A 21,627-nucleotide genomic window follows, 5' to 3' on the forward strand; every position below is an offset into this window, starting at 1 on the left:
TTAAAGATTAAATTTTTAAAAAAATAATACTTTTACAATTAATTATTAATATTAAATAGAAGTCAATTACGTGAAATTGTTATCCGTATTTTATTTCCTCTAATATTTATCACCTCCGATCAATATTAAAATGTGGAAGTGGAACTGTTACAGAAAGAGTAAATTAGTAAAATGGCATTTTGATAATTAAAGGTTAAATAGGTGGGCAATAATTTTTCTAATGGATGTTTTAATTTTGACAAATAGTGACGGATATCTGTCATCGAATGAAGCTAGAGAGTGTCTAAACAAGTGCATAAACAAGTGGAGCTAGCACTCCTTCACAATACTTTCCTTTTTTGTTTTTTGTTTTTGGTTTTTTTTTTTTAACTCATTATGAATTATCAAATTATTTTTGTTATTTAAAAAAAAATTAAATGAAGAGTAAATGATTAAGTTTTAAAAAATAATATTATATTAAAATATAAAAATATTATACTATAATAAAAATATAATATTAAAAAAAGCAAAATAAAAAAAAGGTACAGGAATATGTACTTTTTCGTTTTTAAATGTATGCATTGTACCAAATACCTCAGGACATAAATCATTCAGCCACATTATTCACCAAAAAAAAAAAAAGAAAAAAGAAAAAAGAAAAAAATCATTCAGCCACATTACTTGCTCCAAGCATCAAATGATGAATCTTATCTCTTCTGTTCCCAATAAGGATATTTTTTAAAATTTTTTGTTTAGAAACCAAAAAAAAAAAAAAATTCTCTAATACAATTTTTTGAAAAATAAAGATATCATTATAATTATATAAATTGAAAATCAATAATTATTATTAAAAAAAATTGGAAGAGGTGGATAAAATTGTCCTTTCAGAAAAAAAAAAAAGAAAAAAGAAAAAAGAAAAACAGGGGTTGGTATTGAAGTTTAAGTAGAAAGGGACAAATTTAGCAGATGCTTTAATGAGCGGATCTGAGTGATTTTGCTTTCAGTTGGAGTATTGAATGTATCAGGAGGTGGGGTTCATCATTGTCGATGGCCAAGTGAATTTGTCCCCTACTTCTTCTACACCCATGACCTTCTCTTGTCTTTTTGCAGCTTGTATGCTATAATTTAGTTAAATCTGTAACTGGAAAATTCAAATAGATGAGCAAACTAACGACACCTCCTCAATGATACTTGTATCTCATCAATTCACCAATAAATTGAAAACATTGCATCTATCTATTGAATTCATGTTTCACACCCATTATTTATTGTCCAAAAGTACAAACTTTAATATTATGAAAAACTTGCCTAGTAGAGCATTTGTAATTAATTCCCATGTTACTATAATTTTAAACCCAACGTCAAAATTAAACATGGTTATATGAAATTACAGCCACTCAGTTAGAGAGAATACAATGATAAACAAAAAAAGTTAGAGCAAATGGAAATGTCCAATAGTTTTGCAACAACATCTAATTCAAATTCAGAATTATTGTTAAAAAAATTATTTTAAATACTATATAATCGTCATTAAGGACTATAATTTGATGTTGTTTTCTCTTACGACACACAGTAAAACAAATATTAACTTGTTAACATGTTTCTGCCCATTAAATGTTCAAAACCATTTTCATGTGTATGCTTTGGAAATAAGTTATTATTATATGATTGTTAAGATTTTTGGAGCCATGCCCTTGTCATGTGGTGGGGTGGCAATTAGTAAGTTCATAAATGTGTTTCCAATCAATCAAAATCTCTCCCCGTAAACTTCAATTTGGATTCTTGCCTTTTGTGACCTTTTATGATAAGAGGTTTACTTTTTTGATTGTTCAAAAGGTTGTTTGCTTTGTTCAACCAAAAAATAAAATAAAAAAAATGGTGATGTTTGGCTTAGTGTCTGTCTTCATCCCCTGTGTGGCCTTTTGTCTCTTGGTCTGTTTTCTTTTGTTTGTTGTTATACAACTTCAATGAGCTGGTACGATTACAAACAATACCAAGGGAAAATTTTTAAAGAAAAAGTTCTACATGCTCACGAGGCTTTGTGGAGGTTGATTGGTCGATGAGGAATATCAAAGCCTGACCCTGACATTTTTTTTCTTTTTTTTCTATTTTTAATAAATTGGAGAAGAGGTTTCAAAACCAATCTTGAATCCTGATCATTGCCAACTACATCTGCATATAATTTTAACCATATAAAATATACAAGTAGATAACTTATGGAATATGTATGTATAATATATGATCGTATTCAAATTATGTCTTCAATATTAATACTAACATTAGAATTCTTTTTTCATTACATCGAGAATAGCTTTTGAATAATGAATCGTACTAAAAAATTATACTTAAAAATATATTTATTAATCATCATATTTTAATAAATTTATTTTTTTAGAATAAAATTTATGTTTTTAAATTTATATTTGATCATTTTTTAAATTTAAATTTTAACTATTAATGTAAATTTATTTTTTAACTTCAAATTATTAATATAATTTAAAAACTAATAAATAAAAATATAATATTAAAACTATCATTATGTTTCAATGTTAGCCTACTTATGTCTATATATATATATATATATATATTCTATGCGAGTCAATCTATGGGTATTGTATTGTTTATATGTTATTTATTTTATTTGCTTGTATGAGCTTCATTATTTTATCTGCTTGTTTAGTTTTCTAAAACTATCAAAATAGATTATTTTGATTGATTTATCAATTTTTATTCATTTTTATCCGTTAATTTTGACAATTAAAAATTAAAATTGTATTTATGCAATGTTATTCAATTTTAAAATTTATATTTTTAATTTTTTTAATTTTAAACTGTTAAAATTAATTGATTAAAACTGATAAATAAATTTATTTTTATAGATTATATAAAAAATTAAAATAATTAATAATAATTTTTTTTTATCTAAATTTGATTTTTTGATCTAAATGAAATGATAACTAAACTAAGAAAGTAGTAAATGAAATTTATTCTTAATTTGCATTTAGATGTCAATCAATACAACAATCATACAATCAATACAACAATCATATTTCATTTTCGTGGTACTTAACTACTTTCGAAAAGAAAGTCAACAATATATGACTCATGTAGGCCTGCAATAATTTAATCATCCATATGTGTTTCGACAAATTATAATTTGGTTTGACACCCATGGCTTTATATTCTCGGAAAAACAAGGCTTTATATTCTCGGAAAAACAAGGGGACAATGTGTAAAGAAATATTTATATATATATATATATATTGAATTTTTATGGCTCTAATGCCTTGTTTGGTTAATGGAAAAAGTTCAAGAAAATATTTCAAAAGGTTTGTAGTAAGCGAGAATACGAGATTTTCTAAAAAAAGTGTTTAAATAGATTTTACGTGGAGAAGAATTCGAGTCCTTGGTGAGTTTGATTTTCAAAATTAAACAAAAGCGGTTCTCTAAAATTATATGTTCCTTCGTAAATAATAATAATAAAATGTATTCACGTTCTTCATTCAATAATTTATAATCTTAGGCATTCGAATGAAAATGATTCAACAAATATTTTATTTGTTTTCCGGTCTAATGCGCCAATTTTCAATTAAACTCTATATATTTCCCTCTCTCAATCCATAAAAATGTAAACAAGCCACAAAAATGGTGAAGATCGATGCATCTTTTGACCAAGATGCCCAAAGAAATGTTATGTAATAAGAATAAAAGAATCATGCAAACCATGCTAATATGCATAAAATACAAGATTTATGTAATGATGTAAAAAGAATAAAGTTCTGCAAGCCATGAGATTAATAAAACAGAATACTTACTTAATTCATAAAATTTTAATGTCTTTTTTTTTTTTTTTTTTTGTTTTTTTCCCCCCTCCTAACAGATCAATTAATAAATATTGTTATACACCCATATATGAAACAAATATAATAAGTCAATAAGAGGTGCTTTCAATAGCTTGGTTGTTCTGGTTATCATGTTGATGAGATTGTATCATGCTCTAATTCTGACGCCCTAAACGCAGTGTTCGTTGCTTTAAAAGCAAGGTATAGGAGGCCCTCCACCTTGTGTTTTTCTTGGAAACATTCCTAACTTGAAGAAACCACCAAAAGGAAGAGAAAATCCAGAAGAAGAAGAAGAAGAAGATGACAAAGGAGATGTGGTATTCAACAACCATGCTGCTTCCATTTTTCCACACTATCAAAAGTGGGGCAAACCATATGGTTTTGAATCTTACATGGTTGGAAAAGGACTGCAAAATTTAGATTGAATTATGTAACTTTCTTTTCCAGGGTGGGATATTGGAAATCAGACTGATGAGTGGAAAACAATGGCTTTTAATTTTTTTTTTCTTTTTTTTTAAGCATTATACTGTTTGTTTGAGGATAGTTTCTAATTTTTTTTAAAGAGCGTCTTATTATTTACAATGATTTCTTTCTATTAAGGTATTTTAAATCCATAATATTCTATGTGCAGGTGTTATTAGTTTATTGACTAGGCCAACCTACTAATGACCTCTCCCATGTGAATGTAAATGGCTATCAATCGAACCACCTCTCCCATGTGAATGTAAATGGCTATCAATCGAACCAGTTTCATTTTACTAAATCAAATAATGATATATTATCTTATTATTATTATTATTATTATTATTATTATTATTATTATTATTATTATTATCATCATCATCATCATCGTTTATAATAATTTTCCCACTCACAATATCTTGAATGCATACTATATTCCAAATGTAAATATAAACAACTTATTAATTGAGTTAATTTTATTTTACTAAATCAAATAACCATATACTATTTTTTCAAAGAGCTTGTCTTATGTTATTTATTGATTTTTGGACAAACCTCAATTATGTTATGTCGTACCTCCTATATTATATATTCTTTAATTTTTGAGTTGAGGTGTTGATAGGGGTAAAGTACATAAATACTCTTTTTTATTTTATTTTATTTTATTTATTTTTTTTACAATAAAGATCTCATTTGATAACAAGTTTATTTATTTTTAGTTTAATAATTTATCAATGTTAGCTGATAATAATTAAAATTTATTAGATTTAATAATTAATTACAAATGTTAAAGAAGAAAACCAAAAAAAAAAAATTTAATTGTGTTTAATTTATATTTATATTTTTTCTTCTTACATTTATGATTTATAGATATGTTTAACTATTATCAATTAACATTAATGAACCATTAAAGTAAACAAACTACATACATTTTAAAAGAAAAAAATATTATCAAACCCTATCTTGGTTTTTGTTTTCTAGTAATGACATATATGTTATATACTCTAATATTTTGAATTTGTTACAAAAAAATTTCATTTCCATTAACCAAACCATGTAATTTGCTGGTTAGCGAGGGAAAATATTTGTAAATAATAAGAGTATTTTAAAAAATTGAAAGGGTATTTATGTAATTTAACCTCTTGTTAAAGCATGTGAATATTTCTTTAAAATAATAACAATAAAAAACTGTGCTGGGCTGAGTCTACGTACAGAAACCCACAATCTGGGCCCTAGGCTTAAGGAATTGTTACCTCAATGGCCCAAGAAATTCCCACCTCACAAGAAAAAGTTTGGCTAATGTGCATCAATTTTTTTTTTCTCCTGTAATGGTATCATAATTTTCTGACATTATTCTTAATTTTAATATTTAGACTTCTTTAATATATATATATATATATATATATGTTGTAAACGAATAATTAGACACTTTAAATTGAAGGAAAATAACACTAATAAGTAATATCCTTTCACGTTTTGTGAGTTTTCCAGATCTACTTTTGTATTTTCAAATATTATAAAAATATCATTTATATTTCAAATATTTGACCCAAAAAAAAAAATTATAAAAATATATTTTATATTTCATCTTTGTGTAATATTACCAATTTCGTATATAATATTAGAATTTTGCTATACACAGGTAATACGTTGGTTTTTTTATTTTTGATCTATAATTGTGTGTATAAAATTTATTAAGCATTTTAATTAATTACAAAGTTAAAGAAGAAAAAAACATAAATACCAAATTATATTAGTTTTGGACGTTTATTTATTCTATTTTATTTTAAGCCTATATTTATTTGATATGTGTAACAAATTTTTATTACTATTAATTAGCATTAATAAAAATTTGATTACTATTCGGTTTCTTACCTTTCTTTATTTTTGGCAAAAAAATGAAAAAAAGCAAAAAATTTTACTTTATAATTTCACCATTAGAGGTTATATAGGCTAAACATGCGAAAAAGGTCTTTACAGAGCCACCATTTTTGATCCACTGAAGCTTAAGTCAAACAATCGACCCTAAGAAGAGGAAGGGTCCTAGGGAGCCAATTTCATCCCCATGAAAATAAAGACTTCAAATTGATCATTTAAGATCTTTGTTATGTCCAATCCAAATTATTTTCTGTTTAAAAATTTGAGTACTCAAATTTAGTTAATAAATTTTATCCTTTACATCAATTATTCTTTATTATTTTTTTTAAGTTACATCAATTCATTTTTACTGCAATATCAATCTCTTAAAATTATTTTTTTTGTAATGAAATTTTAGACCTTTTTTTTCTTCCTATTTAGAGTAAATGTTACATTTATGATAAAGTTTATCAATATTATATGTGCTATTATATAATTGACTGAAAAATTAATATAAATTAAATATAAATAAATAAATAAATTTTAAAAAAGATAAATGCAACTTAAGTTTAAGTTAATTAAATAGTAATACATAATCAATTATAGACATAATGGTAGACTTTTTGATCCGTGGCTTCGATTTTTATTTATCTAAATAAAGGAATATTTCATTTATATAATGAAGTTTGAAATAAATACAACATATATTCCTTGGATTTTTAATAACTCATCTACAATCCTAGCCTTTACCTTTTCTCATATATAGAAGTTTAAATTACTTTTATATATGTACTAAAATTAAGTTGCTTTTAAATTTTTTTTATATTTATTGACAATGATTAATTTGAAAACTCCAACTTTTTTTTTTCTATATTTTTAATTAATTCTTATTTAAATTAAATAGTATTTTTTTAAAAAAAAGTCTATGAAAATTTTAATTAGATAAGTTTTTGCAAGCAAGTTATATAATTGAAGCACTTATAGTTAAATATATTTACAGATTATTATACGTTATAATATATTCAATTAAATACATTTGACAAATTATTATATAGTTAAAAAAATAATTTAATTAAAATCGTCATATATATATTTTTTTAAATTGACAAATTAACAAATAGTTTAAATAGAATTAATTAAAACATAGATTAAAAAGTATTAAAGCTTTCAAATTAACATTTGCAAAATTATCAAAATAATTAATATTGATGCTTTCAAATTAACTTTTGCAAAATTATCAAAAAAATTAATCTTTCCCCAAAAAAAAAAAAAATGAAGCATAAGTCGTTTAAAAGTGTTGATAGTTTATTAGAAATCTGGGAATGTTTTTGTAATCACGCATAAATTAAATATTTCCTTGTGCTTTAAGCTTAGAATATATATATATATATATATATATATATATATATATTTTTTTTTTAAATTTAATTTTATACAAAATTGGAAATGAGCTTGCTTTGCTGATTTCAATACCACCAAAAAAAGAAAAAAAAGTGAAAAATATAATCTTGGATCCATAGTCACGGGCTTCTCTCCCGCCCGTCTCTTTTCCATCTGTGTTTTCCCGAGAAAAAGAAAGGGAAAACAGAGAAAGGAAAACAGCTTTTTCTTCATATCGTAATCGAATCCTTCCCTTAATGATTTTCTTCGAAATGTAAAAAGAGAGAAAAATCGTCGGTAAGAGAAAGTAAATATGATCACCTCCCTTGAGCGTCTCCTGAAGCTTAAAATCAGTTAAATATTTTTACTTCTTATATACTCAGCTTAGAGTAGAAGCGTCACTTCACTCAAAAACTTATACAAAATTTCTTCCTCTGAAAATTTTCTTCGGAAACAAACAAAGCCATAGTGTTAGTATTCTTTCTGAAAAATTTGGGAATGACAATGTCGACAATTCAGGTTCTTCATAGCTTGAGGTGTCCTATAGCTTGTTTCGCAGCTCCTATAGCTTCGTCCTCGTCAAATACACGGACACTTTTGAATTCTCCGAGTTTACGTTTTGGGTTTTGGGGGTCGGTGGGGCGAAACTCTTGGCGCTCGAGAGGCGCGTTTGGGTTGGCTAGTGCTCGGTTTCGGACTCTGGCAATGGTGAGCTATGGAGGAGAGAGAACTGTGGGTCATTTCACCGTTAATGATTCTGCGGACGCCATGGATGATAGCCAGGTTACGACATAGTTTCTTCGCTTTCCAATTATTTGGGCGAACTTGTTTTTGCCGTTGGATTTCCATTTCTTTTGTTGATTTCTGGGTGTGTGATTGATTGGGTTGGGTTGGTTTGGTTTGTGGTAATATTATGGAAATAATTGTAATTATATGAACTTGACTGTTTTGTTTTACTGAATTACTGGTAAATGTTATATTATGGTGTATTAGGGAAGGTTGAAGAAGATTGTAGATCCTAATAAGCATGTTGTTAATAAGCATTGGAAGGAAAATTTCTGCATGGACCATTTTTAGCAAGTAATTACAATAAAATGCATAAGATGACCTAATATGAACAATAGGTGAGAATTAAAAAAATAAAAATAAAAAGTGTGTTTACACCTGTTTGTCATACTCACACTTGATAAGTGATAACATTTCTCATTATTTTGTGGCACTGAAATAAACATCCCATTAATACGGGTAGTTTTTCATATATAAATACGTGTTCAATATCAATGAAAAATATAGAAGAAAGATGTTCCAACGGTATCGGAAGAAAATCTTAGAATGATAGGTAATTTGGGAATTGGGATAGTGATAATGCAACTAGAAGTTTGAATTAAGATCTTGACACTCCGCAGCCACTCCTTCACACACACATACAAACACCTCTTTATCATAGAAATCAAAAGGTAAAAGAAAATTGAATAAAAGCAACCTGAAAATTTAGTGGAAATGAAGTATTTACTTTGGAAAATTTGAAATGAGAATCATGTGGAAGAGGAGGTTTTAAGAAAATTTGAAAAACCTTTTTGAGATTCGATATATTTAGGTTGCATTCTTTAATGTTTCTGCTGTTTCTGTAGGTTGCAGATACACCTCCAAAATTGCCAGAGCGTGATTTTTCAGGCACTCCTTATGTTCCTGTCTACGTGATGCTACCGGTGAGTTTTGCTATTTAAGTTGTCTTTTTATGTGGTAGGCCTCTTTGTACAGCATTGATTTTCTTTAGTTATCATCAATCTCGAAGTTAATGTGAGTAGGAAGTGAATCTAAGTATGGATATAAATCCAGCCTACAAATGAGTATAGTGTTAAGTGTTTTAAGCTTTTTGTGTTGATGGTACATTGACAAAATAAAACAATCAAACATCTTAAGTTACCATAGTTAACGTATTTAGAAAGTAGTACATAGAATCATTATCTACTTTATACACCATTGTGTTTTGATAAAAGCCTTATCTACTTTTCAGTTTTGATATGCATGATTTTGCAATTTTATTCTTATTTCTTGCCATGGGGGATGTACAGCTTGGTATTATCAATATGAACTGCGAGTTGGTTAATCCAGAAGACATTGTGAATCAGCTTAGGATATTGAAGTCAGTAAATGTTGATGGTGTTATGGTTGACTGCTGGTGGGGAATTGTGGAGGCAAACGCTCCACAGGTATATAACTGGAGTGGTTACAGAAGGCTTTTTCAGATTGTTCGTGATCTTAATCTCAAGTTACAGGTGAGCGTTATGTGAAATATGCTTTCTGTAGCATTCTACTCTTATAAGCATCTAGAGTATCTCTCTTCTTCTTCTACTTGCTCTTCTTTCTTATTACCTTAGTTGTTGGGTGTTTCTGTTTTGTCAATGGATGGACCATTTACATTGGTGAAAAAATTAAAATAATCTTCTTACTCTTTTTTCTTAATACCTTGACATCTTGTCCTATGTGCCTTTTAGAAACTCTGGTTGGTTGATTGCCGTTTATATTTTATATTGAGCTCAGGTTGTAATGTCATTTCATGAATGTGGAGGCAATATTGGAGATGATGTACATATTCCACTCCCTGGTTGGGTCACAGAAATTGGCCAAAGCAATCCTGACATATATTTCACTGATAGAGAAGGAAGACGCAATTCTGAATGTCTTTCATGGGGCATTGATAAAGAACGAGTTTTAAAAGGGCGAACTGCTGTTGAGGTTTTTCATTTAGATATTATCATTAACCATTCTCCTAAAAGAACAGGTTGAATAATGTAATAAACGCTGAAACACTCACCAATTGATATGATTATTAAGCTAAATTTGATATAAGTGTCGCTATGTTATGCGGTTACATCTTAATATATAAATTGTTTCTGATGCTTTTTCTAGCTGTAGCAAGCATATATATATATATATATATATGTATATATATGTACCAATGCCAACGATTTCAAAGGCTTTCTTTAAGGGGTACCTTACATATATATATATATATATATATGTATGTATTATAAGCAGAATCTTTGTTGGCTTTATACATCCTCTATTCGTCTCTTATTGAGGATGATATGGATGAACTGTGTTTCCCAGTGTATGTTTGACATATGGTTAATGTATGAAACTAATATTATAAAGATTTTTCCTAGAACTCATAGTTAACAGTTTTTTTTTATTTTTTATTTTTTATTTTTATTTATAAATCAAATGGAGGAAAAAGTTGTTTGAACTTATGGTTGAAGATTCCTGAGCATGAATTTATTACATGTTAGTCGTTTTTTATGCATCATGCCAAGTTCCAAGATTAGTATTCTTTTCTGCAACAAATTCATGCAGGTATATTTTGACTACATGAGAAGCTTCCGTGTAGAATTTGATGAGTTTTTTGAGGAAGGAATCATTTCTGAGATTGAAATTGGACTTGGTCCGTGTGGGGAGTTACGATATCCATCTTATCCTGCTAAGCATGGTTGGAGATATCCTGGTATTGGTGAATTTCAGGTACCAATTTTGAGTAACTGGTGATTAGAATGCCTTTATATTCTGGAGTAAGCTTCCACAATCAGTGATGGGGCAGTCAATGGTCATGTAAAGAAATACTATGGTCATGATCTTGCATAACAATTGCCTTTTTCTCTTAATTCTGTATATAAAAAAGAAAGTGCAATTCTACCGTGTCTTGATGTAACTTATTTCAGTTCAGTGTTATGATAGGTACTTGATGAAGAGTTTGAGGAAAGCAGCAGAAGTGAGGGGACACTCAAATTGGGCGAAAGGACCAGATAATGCAGGTTCTTATAATTCACCACCACATGACTCTGGATTTTTCCGTGATGGAGGTGAATATGATAGCTACTATGGCAGATTCTTCCTTAACTGGTACTCTCAGACATTGGTTGATCATGGAGATCGTGTTCTTGCATTAGCCAATTTAGCTTTTGAAGGAAATTGTATTGCTGCAAAGGTTGGTTTTCTTGATCTTTTTCTTACACATAAGCTTGTGGTTTATATTTTATATTTTCTTGTTTTACTAGATATTATAAAAAATATCTCATTTTACACGTTATTAACCATTTCTTTAATTACTGAGCAGCTTTCTGGTATACATTGGTGGTACAAGACTGCCAGCCATGCTGCTGAGCTGACTGCTGGATTTTACAACCCTGCAAATCGTGATGGTTATGCCCCAGTTGCAGCCATGCTACGAAAACACGAAACTGCTCTAAACTTCACATGTGTTGAATTGCGCACATTGGACCAACACGAGGACCATCCAGAGGCACTAGCAGACCCAGAGGGATTAGTTTGGCAGGTATTCATGTTTTTCATTATGCTGTATTAGTACTAGTATGGTAATTCTAAACCTGATGAAAATACGTCTCCAACAGATGTTGGTTCTTCTGTTTAGCTGAATGTGGAATTACTAGCACTAAAATACAACATCTAATGATTTAAAGAAAATTGCAACAACTATAAATCATTATGGAGACGTAACAGTTTGGATTCAGTATGCCAAATAATAATTCCTTTATCTTGTGGTAAATTATATGCTAATTATTTGCCATAATATATGGCTGATTCTGTATTTTGTTTGCTGAGAAGTTGTGGAATCTGGAACACAAAAATGTGGCCATATTTGGATGTTAATCTGTTCCAAATCCATTGCTTATATATGATTTAAATTTTTTGTGTTGAATAGACCATTTACACCAAAGTTCTTTCCAGGTCCTAAATTCTGCATGGGATGTTAATATTCCAGTTGCAAGTGAGAATGCCCTTCCTTGTCATGATAGAGACGGCTATAACAAGATATTGGAAAATGCCAAGCCTCTGAATGATCCAGACGGGAGGCATTTATCTGCCTTTACCTACCTCAGGCTCAGTCCAGTTCTTATGGAGACACACAACTTCATGGAGTTTGAAAGATTTGTGAAGAGAATGCATGGTAATTCATCATTTCTCTGCCTTTCTTTCTATTAATCTTTTTTAAAATACAACATTTTATTCTGTCCGTCAGAATTGATTTTTGAGGAAGTGATGATGGTTCCAACTTAACTTGTTAGCATAGCATGCCCTTCTCACCTCTTGAAGCTATAAATCAGCTCTATAGACCATAATGATTTCCTTTTAGGAAAAAAATCGATCTTCATTCTCCTCTTGTACCTACTTAACCTAATGTTCTTCCATATGCTAGTCTTTTTTGTTTTCGATTGATATGTGATGCAGGTTTCATGCCTGGGTTTTAACCTTATTTCCATTTGAATCATTGTATAAGTATATATGTTTGTTTTGTACTTCATAAACATGTATGGCGTTGTCTAATTAGTGTCAATATGAATTCATCAGATCTTACCAAATGAACTGGAGCATACGTTTACTTGGTGACCTGAGACTGACTTCATTCTTATTTCCACTTGCAGGGGAAGCAGTTTCTGATGCTTAAGCAATATGAACAAGAAACAAAGCAAATTGTAGCTTGAGAAAGATTTTCTTTCGAGTTTATATTTGTGTATACACGAAATTGATCAACGTTCTTTGTTGTATAAGATGAAGAATCTAATATGGTTACAAAATGCCATGTTTTAAGGGATGTTTTAGCTGTAATGAGCTGACTGTCCTTGTTGACTGTACTAATGGGAAACAAGGTTGTGCTTCACTTTTTGGTTATATTACCATTCAAATTCACTCTCTCAAGACTGAACTTTGGTCCACCATTCAGTCTTCTTTAGCTTTTCCGAGGATGAGTTTATGGGATTGGGATGTCCTAGGTTCAAGCAGCCCATAGGGTGGAGTGGGAAAAAGAATCATTCTAATATCCGAATAAAGAAATACCAAAAGATTGATCAAGAACCCAAAAAAAAAAAAAAAAAAAAAATCAGGAACAAAAAGAGAGACCAAAATAGTCTGAATATCAGCCCAATCATTAGGAGACAGAAGCAAAGTCTAAAGCTGCTAGAGGTTGAATAATATTTATTTATTTAATTTAGGACTAGAGGACAAAAAGTAAACTACAACCAAGTTTTAGTTGTTGTAAACTTTTTGAAACTCTTAAAACTTCAATTGTATTTATATACCAGGTTACCAACTGAATATTGCTATTGTAAACTGTTAGTTGACATTTGCACATTTTTTATACATCATTTAATTTAACTATAAAAAAAAAAGTTTACATTGCAATGAAAATAATATATTTTCAAAACTGCAATTTTTTTTTTTAAATACAAAATTGTAAAAAATAAATAAAAGGGTATTGCAGTTATTTCATTTTATTCTTTATCTTAAAAAGTATAAAACAAGTTATAATTTTCTCTTCCTTTTTTTTTTTTTTTTTGAATGGAATAAAGCAAAACCAAAAAGAGCTTCACGAAATGCATGGAAAAAATACAGGTTAATAATCATCACGTGAATATGCACCTCCCAAAAAACAAAAAAAGAAAAAAGAAAAAAAGAAAAAGGAAATGTAAAGAGAAAGAAGGCACGCGCAAATCCCGTGCCCTACACACGTGCAACACGTGTCGGCCGAGCAACGCCTCACTCGTAGCGAGTTCGTAACGAATTCTCTCTCATTCATTGTTTATTTTTTATTTTTGTAATGTTTTGGTGTGTGTCAATGTGTGTGTTATTCACTCGCTTATACACCGCACGCCTGGTCCGTGCCAAAACCTCCCAATCGCACGCAAATCCTACTCACACGCGTGAAAACCCTAAAGTCCGTTTACCCTTCGCATGCTCGCACGCTTCTTCGCCACCATCCTCTGCCCGGACCCGACCCGTTCTCCCCCGCCGATTTCGGACCTCCTCGGTTTCTTCTTCTTCTCCGGAGCCCCGCTCTCTCCCGATCCTACACGCCGGAACTCCGCCGGCCGTCTGCCGGAAAACCGCCCTTTGATCCTTCGGAGGTATTTGGATTTGTCAGGGGTGCGGCGAAGAGAGAATCGATCTGTTAAGGTAGTTTGTTAGTCTGATTTTTCTTTTTTCTATTTTTTTTTTTTGGGGGGAAGACAGAAGGAGTGGGAGATTTTTTGGATGAGCAAGTTTCGACTTTTTGAAACGTCAATTATGATTTTTTTATGACAAGGTAATTTGCGCCTTGTAACTTTTGGAGTAGAATTTTTTCCAAGTGAGTTGCAAGCTTTACCTTGTTTCTTTGCGTTTTTGGGTTGCTAATGGTAACTGTGTGTCTCTACTATAAAGGAAGTAGAAAATTTTGATTCATTTGTTTTGTTTTGTTTTGTTTTTTCCTGGTGTCAATTTTTGTTTCTATTACTATTGTTCTTCTTCTTATTCTTATTCTTATTATTATTATTTTGATGAATTATTGTGATAGAATTAAATATTTCTGTTCTTCAAATATCTAATATTTTGATGTGGGTAGAAAATTTAGAATGTAAATTTAAAAACTTTCTTGGGAGGGGTTTTTGGTCAATGTGAAGTATGGCTAATTTTCGATTTTCCTGTTTCCAGGGGATTTTAGAATAGGCATGGTAGAAGAATCAAATGTGTTATTTGGGGGGCAAATTCTTAGCTCTTCATTAATAAATTTGTGAATTTTTGTTGTGAACAATGCTACTCAATTTAGAAGAACCAAACTGCTTGAATAACTGGGTTTGAAAGTTTAGATTACGGAAAGAGAAGTTTATTATGGCAACGGATATGCAGAAGTTAATCGGAACTAGTGAAGAAGATGATGAAGAAGAAATGGAGATGGATGTGAAAGAAGAGGATGATGATGATGATGAGGAAGATGGAGAGAAGCATGTTGCAGCTACACAGGTGATGGTGGGAATTGATGGTGGGATGCCAACAAGTAGTAGTAGTAACAACAATAGGTTTCAACAGCACCAGCAAATTCAAGAGCAAGTGGGGACCCCAGGAGGGGGAGGAGGGAGAAGGTGTAGACCACTAGAAGAGAAGGAGAGAACAAAGTTAAGGGAGCGGCATCGAAGAGCTATTACTGCACGAATCTTGGCAGGTCTTCGGAGGCATGGAAATTATAATCTTAGAGTCAGAGCTGATATCAATGATGTCATTTCAGCTCTGGCTAGGGAAGCTGGTTGGGTTGTTCTACCAGATGGAACCACTTTTCCTTCAAGATCACAGGTATTTAAATTTCAAATGAAGCAGCTTTTTATGGATTAAAAATTGTCTCTGTGTTGCTATGTCATGGACATGAGAGAATGCTATTAGGAATAGAGCTATAAACAATGCTTAGACCTATTGGATTTAATCCATAAGATTCTGCTACATTTAAAAAAAAGAAGAAAAGTTATGTAAGACATTCTGTTATTATTCTAATTTCTAACAAATTTCAGAAAAAACCCAAACGGGGATGTTTCTCTTCGACTTTTACAGGGTCCAAGACCTGCTGCCGTCAATTCAACTGCGGTTACTTCATCATCTTCACATATGGTGCCACAGCAAACTCCAACTGCTTCCATAAGAGGGGTTAATTCTGGCTATCGGAACTCTGTCGAGTATAATGCATGTCACATCAAGGGTGTTTATGTTCCCAATGCATCACCCTATGATCTTTCTACAAGCACTCGATCACAAAGTTCATCCATGGTGAGAGATGGAGGGGAACAAACAGAGATTCATCCTCTTATTAGTGGTTCTATGGATACTGTTGATGACAAGCAGGTAGTAGAATAAAGTTGTATGGTGATTTGAATTCTTCTTTTATGGTTTAATACTCTTTTATTTTTTTATTTTATTTATCTTATTTTTGAATTGCATATATCAACTTGAATGTGATAAATGATACTTGTCTTTACTACTAGATCATGTTTGGAGCTCACTCCCACATTAACCCTGCAATATTTACATTACAGTATCTTTATATGTGTTTCCATCTTTGTGGTTATCATCTCTTAATTTATTCATAGCAATACATTTTACTTTGTAATCATCACTCCTTATGGTGGGCCATCTCATCTATGCTTCAACATTCTTCCTTTTATGTTTTGTAGATGGTTGAAATACCCCAGAAGTCGCCAGAGCGTGATTTTTCCGGCACCCCTTATATTCCAGTTTATGTGATGCTACCAGTGAGTTTTTTATTTTATTTTTTCATGTTACTACTATGTGAAGTTAATTTTCTGTTTATCTATTCTCAAATAACTTCCATTCCTTCTCAATATCTTATTTACTGAGTGTAATGCATCATTTTCACTCTGCTGTCCTGTTGACCTTGAGAAGAAAATCCTAATGCGTTTTGGTAGATACCTTCTAGTATCAATTTTGTTTTTGCACTTTGTTTAGTTCTGTTATCACAATTTACACTTTTGCTGGCAGCTTGGTGTTGTTAATATGAAGTGTGAGCTGGTTGACCCAGATGGTCTACTAAAGCAGTTAAGGGTATTGAAATCAGTTAATGTGGATGGTGTTGTTGTTGATTGCTGGTGGGGAATAGTAGAGGCACATGCTCCACAGGAGTATAACTGGAATGGTTACAAGAGGCTCTTTCAGATGGTGCGAGAGACTAAGCTTAAATTGCGAGTGAGTTTTTTATAGTTTTGTTGGATTACCTGGACTAAAAAACCATTTATTGATATATATATATATATATATATAAAGAAATAGTTACACATGATGCTTAGCTTAGTATAATTTTTATTGTTTTTTGCTGTTGTTTCATTATTATGTGCACACTGCCATCTTTGAATGAAAGGGAAAGGTTTACTTGTTTTGGTTAGTTTTTTGCCTTTCTGATGTGAACAGCTTTGGTATGTTCAGATTGACCCATTGTTGATAATTTGCAGCCTAATTCAACAACTTTGACACATTGTTGAATTTGGTTTTTACCATTTAGAGGAGGCAGCTTTATGGTTTATATGTTTTTCTGTTTGTTAATGTTGAACATATCTAACCTAATACTGCATATAGGATTAGTTTTCTGTTTAGAAGCTGCTTTTGTCAATTCTTCTGAAATGCCTTCTAGATTTAATACTTAGCTGTCTGATTTCAGGTTGTTATGTCATTTCATGAATGTGGAGGCAATGTTGGTGATGATGTCTGTATTCCACTGCCACATTGGGTGGCAGAAATTGGTCGAAGTAATCCTGACATATTTTTCACTGATAGAGAGGGAAGACGCAATCCTGAATGTCTATCATGGGGAATAGACAAAGAACGAGTCTTAAGAGGCCGAACAGCTATTGAGGTATTCAATTTTGAAAGAACTGTGATTCTGAATCATTTCAAAATGTGCTTGAAATAGTATAATGGATAATCATCAACATGCCCATTTATTGTTGTGTGATAGAATTTCTTCTATGGGCTTTTTCTGTATTTTTGAACTGTGCCTTTGGGTATTGAACCTGCTTAAGTAAATATTAGTTTCTTTTGTATGTTGTATGGTGCATTATTAGAGCTGGTTTTATTTGTTTCCAACATCTTTTTTTGAAGCCAAATGTGCTCTGATTCATTATGGAGATGGTTTGTTAGTATTATAACTAGAATGAAAAGTGTGCTGTACGAATGGTTCCCGATGGTATATTGATCTGGTTCCACCTTTTTTTTCATCTCTGTGGTCATTATCTTTTTGGCTATCCTGCATTGAAAGAAAGTTAGTAGGTTGCTTTTTTCATCCGATGCATCAAGATTTGAATTTCCTATAACTGTGGCTAGTGTTTAGATCCATGACATATTTCCTTTCCATCAGTGAAGTGAGTCTAAGGATTAAGAGTTTTAGTATTTTAATTCATGATAGACTGATGTAGGTATACTTTGACTACATGAGAAGCTTTCGAATAGAATTTCATGAATTCTTTGAAGATGGTATCATCTCCATGATTCAAGTTGGACTAGGTCCATGTGGAGAGCTACGGTACCCAGCATGTCCAGTAAAGCATGGTTGGAGATATCCTGGCATTGGTGAATTCCAGGTAATTGCTTGAGTACATTTTATTTTTCCCAAGTATTCCAAGGGTGTTAATATACTGGAGTGATCTTTATCTTTTCAAACATTTCTTTTTTGATATTGGCTTATATGTAATAATTAAGTAATTATTAAGCCCTGGTATTGTGCTGCTACATGAGATCATCTATATTCATTTCACTCATCTTTATCCCCACCCACGGGTACCTTTTTATTCCCTTGTAGAAGGGAAAAAAACCTTGATGGTTGGGAAACAAGGCGGAGCAGGTTTCTGTATGTTAATATATGATTAATTTCTTGAAAAAGTGAATAATCGAAAGTTTCAAAAGTTTGTTCTGTTGTAATGTCGTGGATCTACTTTTCCTTAAAGTAGACATCTTTACTATACGATAAGAAATGACTATATAGGTGTTATTTATCTCACCTGCTTGTGCAAAGCAAGTGCAGTTCCAGAAAGTAAATGTTTTCAGAATGTGAAAATGATATTTCGTAGAACTGAATGCGGTTTTACTTGATGAAATGAGTTGATTTTCTGCACCTATTGCCAATGCAGAGGATGTGAATTTTCATTATTATGTCCATGGTGACATTGCAGAGTTTGGGAATTACGTTCTATTGTCTTATTTTCTTTAATAATTATTCTGGATTCTGGATAACATTTGTTACATAATTCTTACAGTGTTATGATCAGTATTTATTGAAAAGTTTGAGAAAGGCAGCAGAAGCAAGAGGCCACTCCTTATGGGCTAGAGGACCGGATAATGCAGGTTCATATAATTCCCGGCCGCACGAAACGAGTTTCTTTTGTGACGGGGGTGATTACGATGGCTATTATGGCAGGTTTTTCCTTAATTGGTACTGTAAGGTTTTAGTTGATCATGGTGAGCGGGTACTTTCTCTGGCAAAGTTAGCTTTTGATGGCACCTGCATTTCTGCAAAAGTAAGTTACTTCCTCTTCCTGTTATTTTGCATGAATGATGGCTTTTCACGATCTGGTTGCTATATATGTTTGCTCTTTGACACTATTTGACTGCTTCAGCCCCACTTCCAAAAATATGCATTGTCTTCATGACTTAATTTATTGTCTTGAAGGTGGAGGTTTTTCTGCATCCTCTGCGGTAGACTTAATTTGAACATGGAACCTTAGAAGTTATATACATGTTTTTTTAGTTATGTCTTGATTCATTGTATTTGCTATATTTTAATTGTTGAGCAGCTATCAGGTATTCATTGGTGGTACAAGACAGCCAGTCATGCCGCTGAGTTGACAGCTGGGTTCTATAATCCATGCAATCGTGATGGTTATGCCGCAATTATGGCAATGTTAAAGAAGTATGGAGCTAGTTTGAACTTCACATGTGCTGAATTGCACTTGCTAGACCATGCTGAAGACTTCCAAGAGGCACTTGCGAATCCTGAGGGGTTAGTCTGGCAAGTAAGCACTGAACATTTAATCCTCCTAAGCAACTTAAAAACTTTCCGTTTTGTGAACCATACTTCAATAATTACCTGTTTCAAGCGCTATAATTGTTTTTTTTTTTTTTTTTCCCCTCCAAAGTTTTTTGAAAATTTGCTAGGATCTAACACATACCTCTTTGTACATGAGCCAAAGTGATTGTGGCAAGAATTTTATTTGTAAAACAGAATTTCTGAAGAATGTATATTGTTGATAACTTGCTGATAAGAAAAAGCTTTGTGCAAGAGATTACTTGAGATTGAATTGTATGATTTTTATGGTGGGAAAGACTTTGGCAAATGAATAATATTCTCTGTTTCAGGTGCTGAATGCTGCATGGGATGTCAGCATACCGGTTGCTAAGGAGAATTCTCTTCCTTGTCATGATCGAGTAGCCTATAACAAGATTTTGGCTAATGCAAAGCCGTCAACTGATCCAGATGGAAGACATCTTTCTTATTTCACCTACCTTAGGCTTAGTCCACATCTCATGGAAAGACACAACTTCATGGAATTTGAACGATTTGTTAGGAGAATGCACGGTAAGTCTTGTCAACTTTCTAACGGCCTAGTTTGAAGAATTATGGATAGATCTGGAAGTGACTCACTTTCATTGTCATAATGGTTTTTTCTTTAGAAATATAACTTCAAGAAATGGAAATGAACATTTTTCCTGATTAAAGCTGTTTCTATTTTATGAAAATCACATAGTACGAAAACAGTGTTGTAATTTTTTTCACTTTTCAAGTGCAGGGGAAGCGGTTCTCAATCTCTAAGTATAGCATGCAGGAAATCCTCTGCTGATAGTTTATTATTTATTCTCTTCCCCACAAAATTTTCGGGGTAATTATCTATTGCAGTTAGGGTTATGGTTATTTTGTTTTGATATACTAGTGGTTAGGGCTAGTGATTAATAGTCCGATTAGACTATTTTTGTAAGTAACAAAAAAATCAAAGCACGATTAATATGTAAAAGTGGTCGACTTTGTAACATTAACCTCACATGTCAGAAATGCCACAAGTGGAATCAATTGCTCAAGCTCAATGTTACTGTTTCTGTTAAGTAATGGAATGAATAGGAAGCAAATGCTTCAAAATATTGTCTCAAGATGAGATTGAATTTTTGCTAGAGCTGAGGTTTCCATGCCTCTAATTTTCTCCATTTATACTTGGTGCTAATTGCAGAGAAACATGACACATAGTAATTTGGTCCTTTTTCTGTTTTAGCATGGACATTTGCTTTAATTGGCCTAACAATTAGTTAATGTGTTATCAATTTTACTAAAATTTGACAGATTTTGACATGTTTCCCTTAAGTGTACTATGTGAATAAATTGTAGATGATAAAATTTAGGGATTGCTGCAAGTTTCATTTGAAAAAATATTATGACAAATTTGTAACAATAAAGTAAAATAAAAACCTAAGTTTGAATAACGTTGTGTAATAGAAAACTTCCAAGTATATTTTCCTTCTATAATTGCGTTTTTTGCACAGGTTATTATCAATGATGATTTTGATCTAAATTTTGTAATATATTTAAATAGATCAACAAGTGGAAGATTCAATTTTTACATTTATGAAGTTTAAGGTAGATATTATTGTCCTTTTAGGATAGTTCAGTTGACAATGATAATGCTAAGACCTAGTATTCAAATTCTACTCCAATTTATCAAATGGAAGATTCAATTTTGTAATACATTTAAATAGATTTTCAATGATGATTTTGATTTAAATTTTGTAGTATATTTAA

General features: G+C 31.2%; 2 protein-coding genes across 5 annotated transcripts; both read left to right on the forward strand.

Annotated features, from left to right (window-relative positions):
- Positions 1-7,617: 7,617 nt before the first annotated feature.
- On the forward strand, positions 7,618-13,208 carry LOC107406234 (beta-amylase 2, chloroplastic). Its single transcript, XM_016013338.4, has 9 exons — positions 7,618-8,303; positions 9,152-9,229; positions 9,596-9,799; positions 10,065-10,259; positions 10,878-11,042; positions 11,245-11,505; positions 11,635-11,853; positions 12,267-12,486; positions 12,962-13,208. The coding sequence occupies exons 1-9, from the start codon at positions 8,019-8,021 to the stop codon at positions 12,982-12,984; spliced, it is 1,650 nt and encodes a 549-aa protein (XP_015868824.1). The 5' UTR covers positions 7,618-8,018; the 3' UTR covers positions 12,985-13,208.
- An 801-nt stretch (positions 13,209-14,009) lies between these two features.
- LOC107406235 (beta-amylase 7) lies at positions 14,010-20,984 on the forward strand. Of its 4 annotated transcripts, none has more exons than XM_025069382.3 (11): positions 14,035-14,489; positions 15,201-15,641; positions 15,894-16,181; positions 16,511-16,588; positions 16,836-17,039; positions 17,509-17,703; positions 18,263-18,427; positions 19,100-19,360; positions 19,637-19,855; positions 20,199-20,418; positions 20,630-20,984. In XM_025069382.3, exons 1-11 carry the CDS (start codon positions 14,268-14,270, stop codon positions 20,650-20,652), a joined length of 2,316 nt encoding a protein of 771 aa, XP_024925150.1. In that variant the 5' UTR covers positions 14,035-14,267; the 3' UTR covers positions 20,653-20,984. The 4 variants fall into 4 exon arrangements, with proteins under 4 accessions (XP_024925151.1, XP_024925150.1, XP_015868825.1 ...); XM_016013339.3 differs by having other exon boundaries at positions 14,350-14,489; positions 15,006-15,641; XM_025069384.3 differs by lacking the exon at positions 14,035-14,489 and having other exon boundaries at positions 15,382-15,641; positions 15,854-16,181.
- Positions 20,985-21,627: the final 643 nt, after the last annotated feature.

Source organism: Ziziphus jujuba, chromosome 3 (genome assembly GCF_031755915.1).
Source record: "Ziziphus jujuba cultivar Dongzao chromosome 3, ASM3175591v1".
NCBI classification, from domain to species: Eukaryota; Viridiplantae; Streptophyta; class Magnoliopsida; order Rosales; family Rhamnaceae; genus Ziziphus; species Ziziphus jujuba.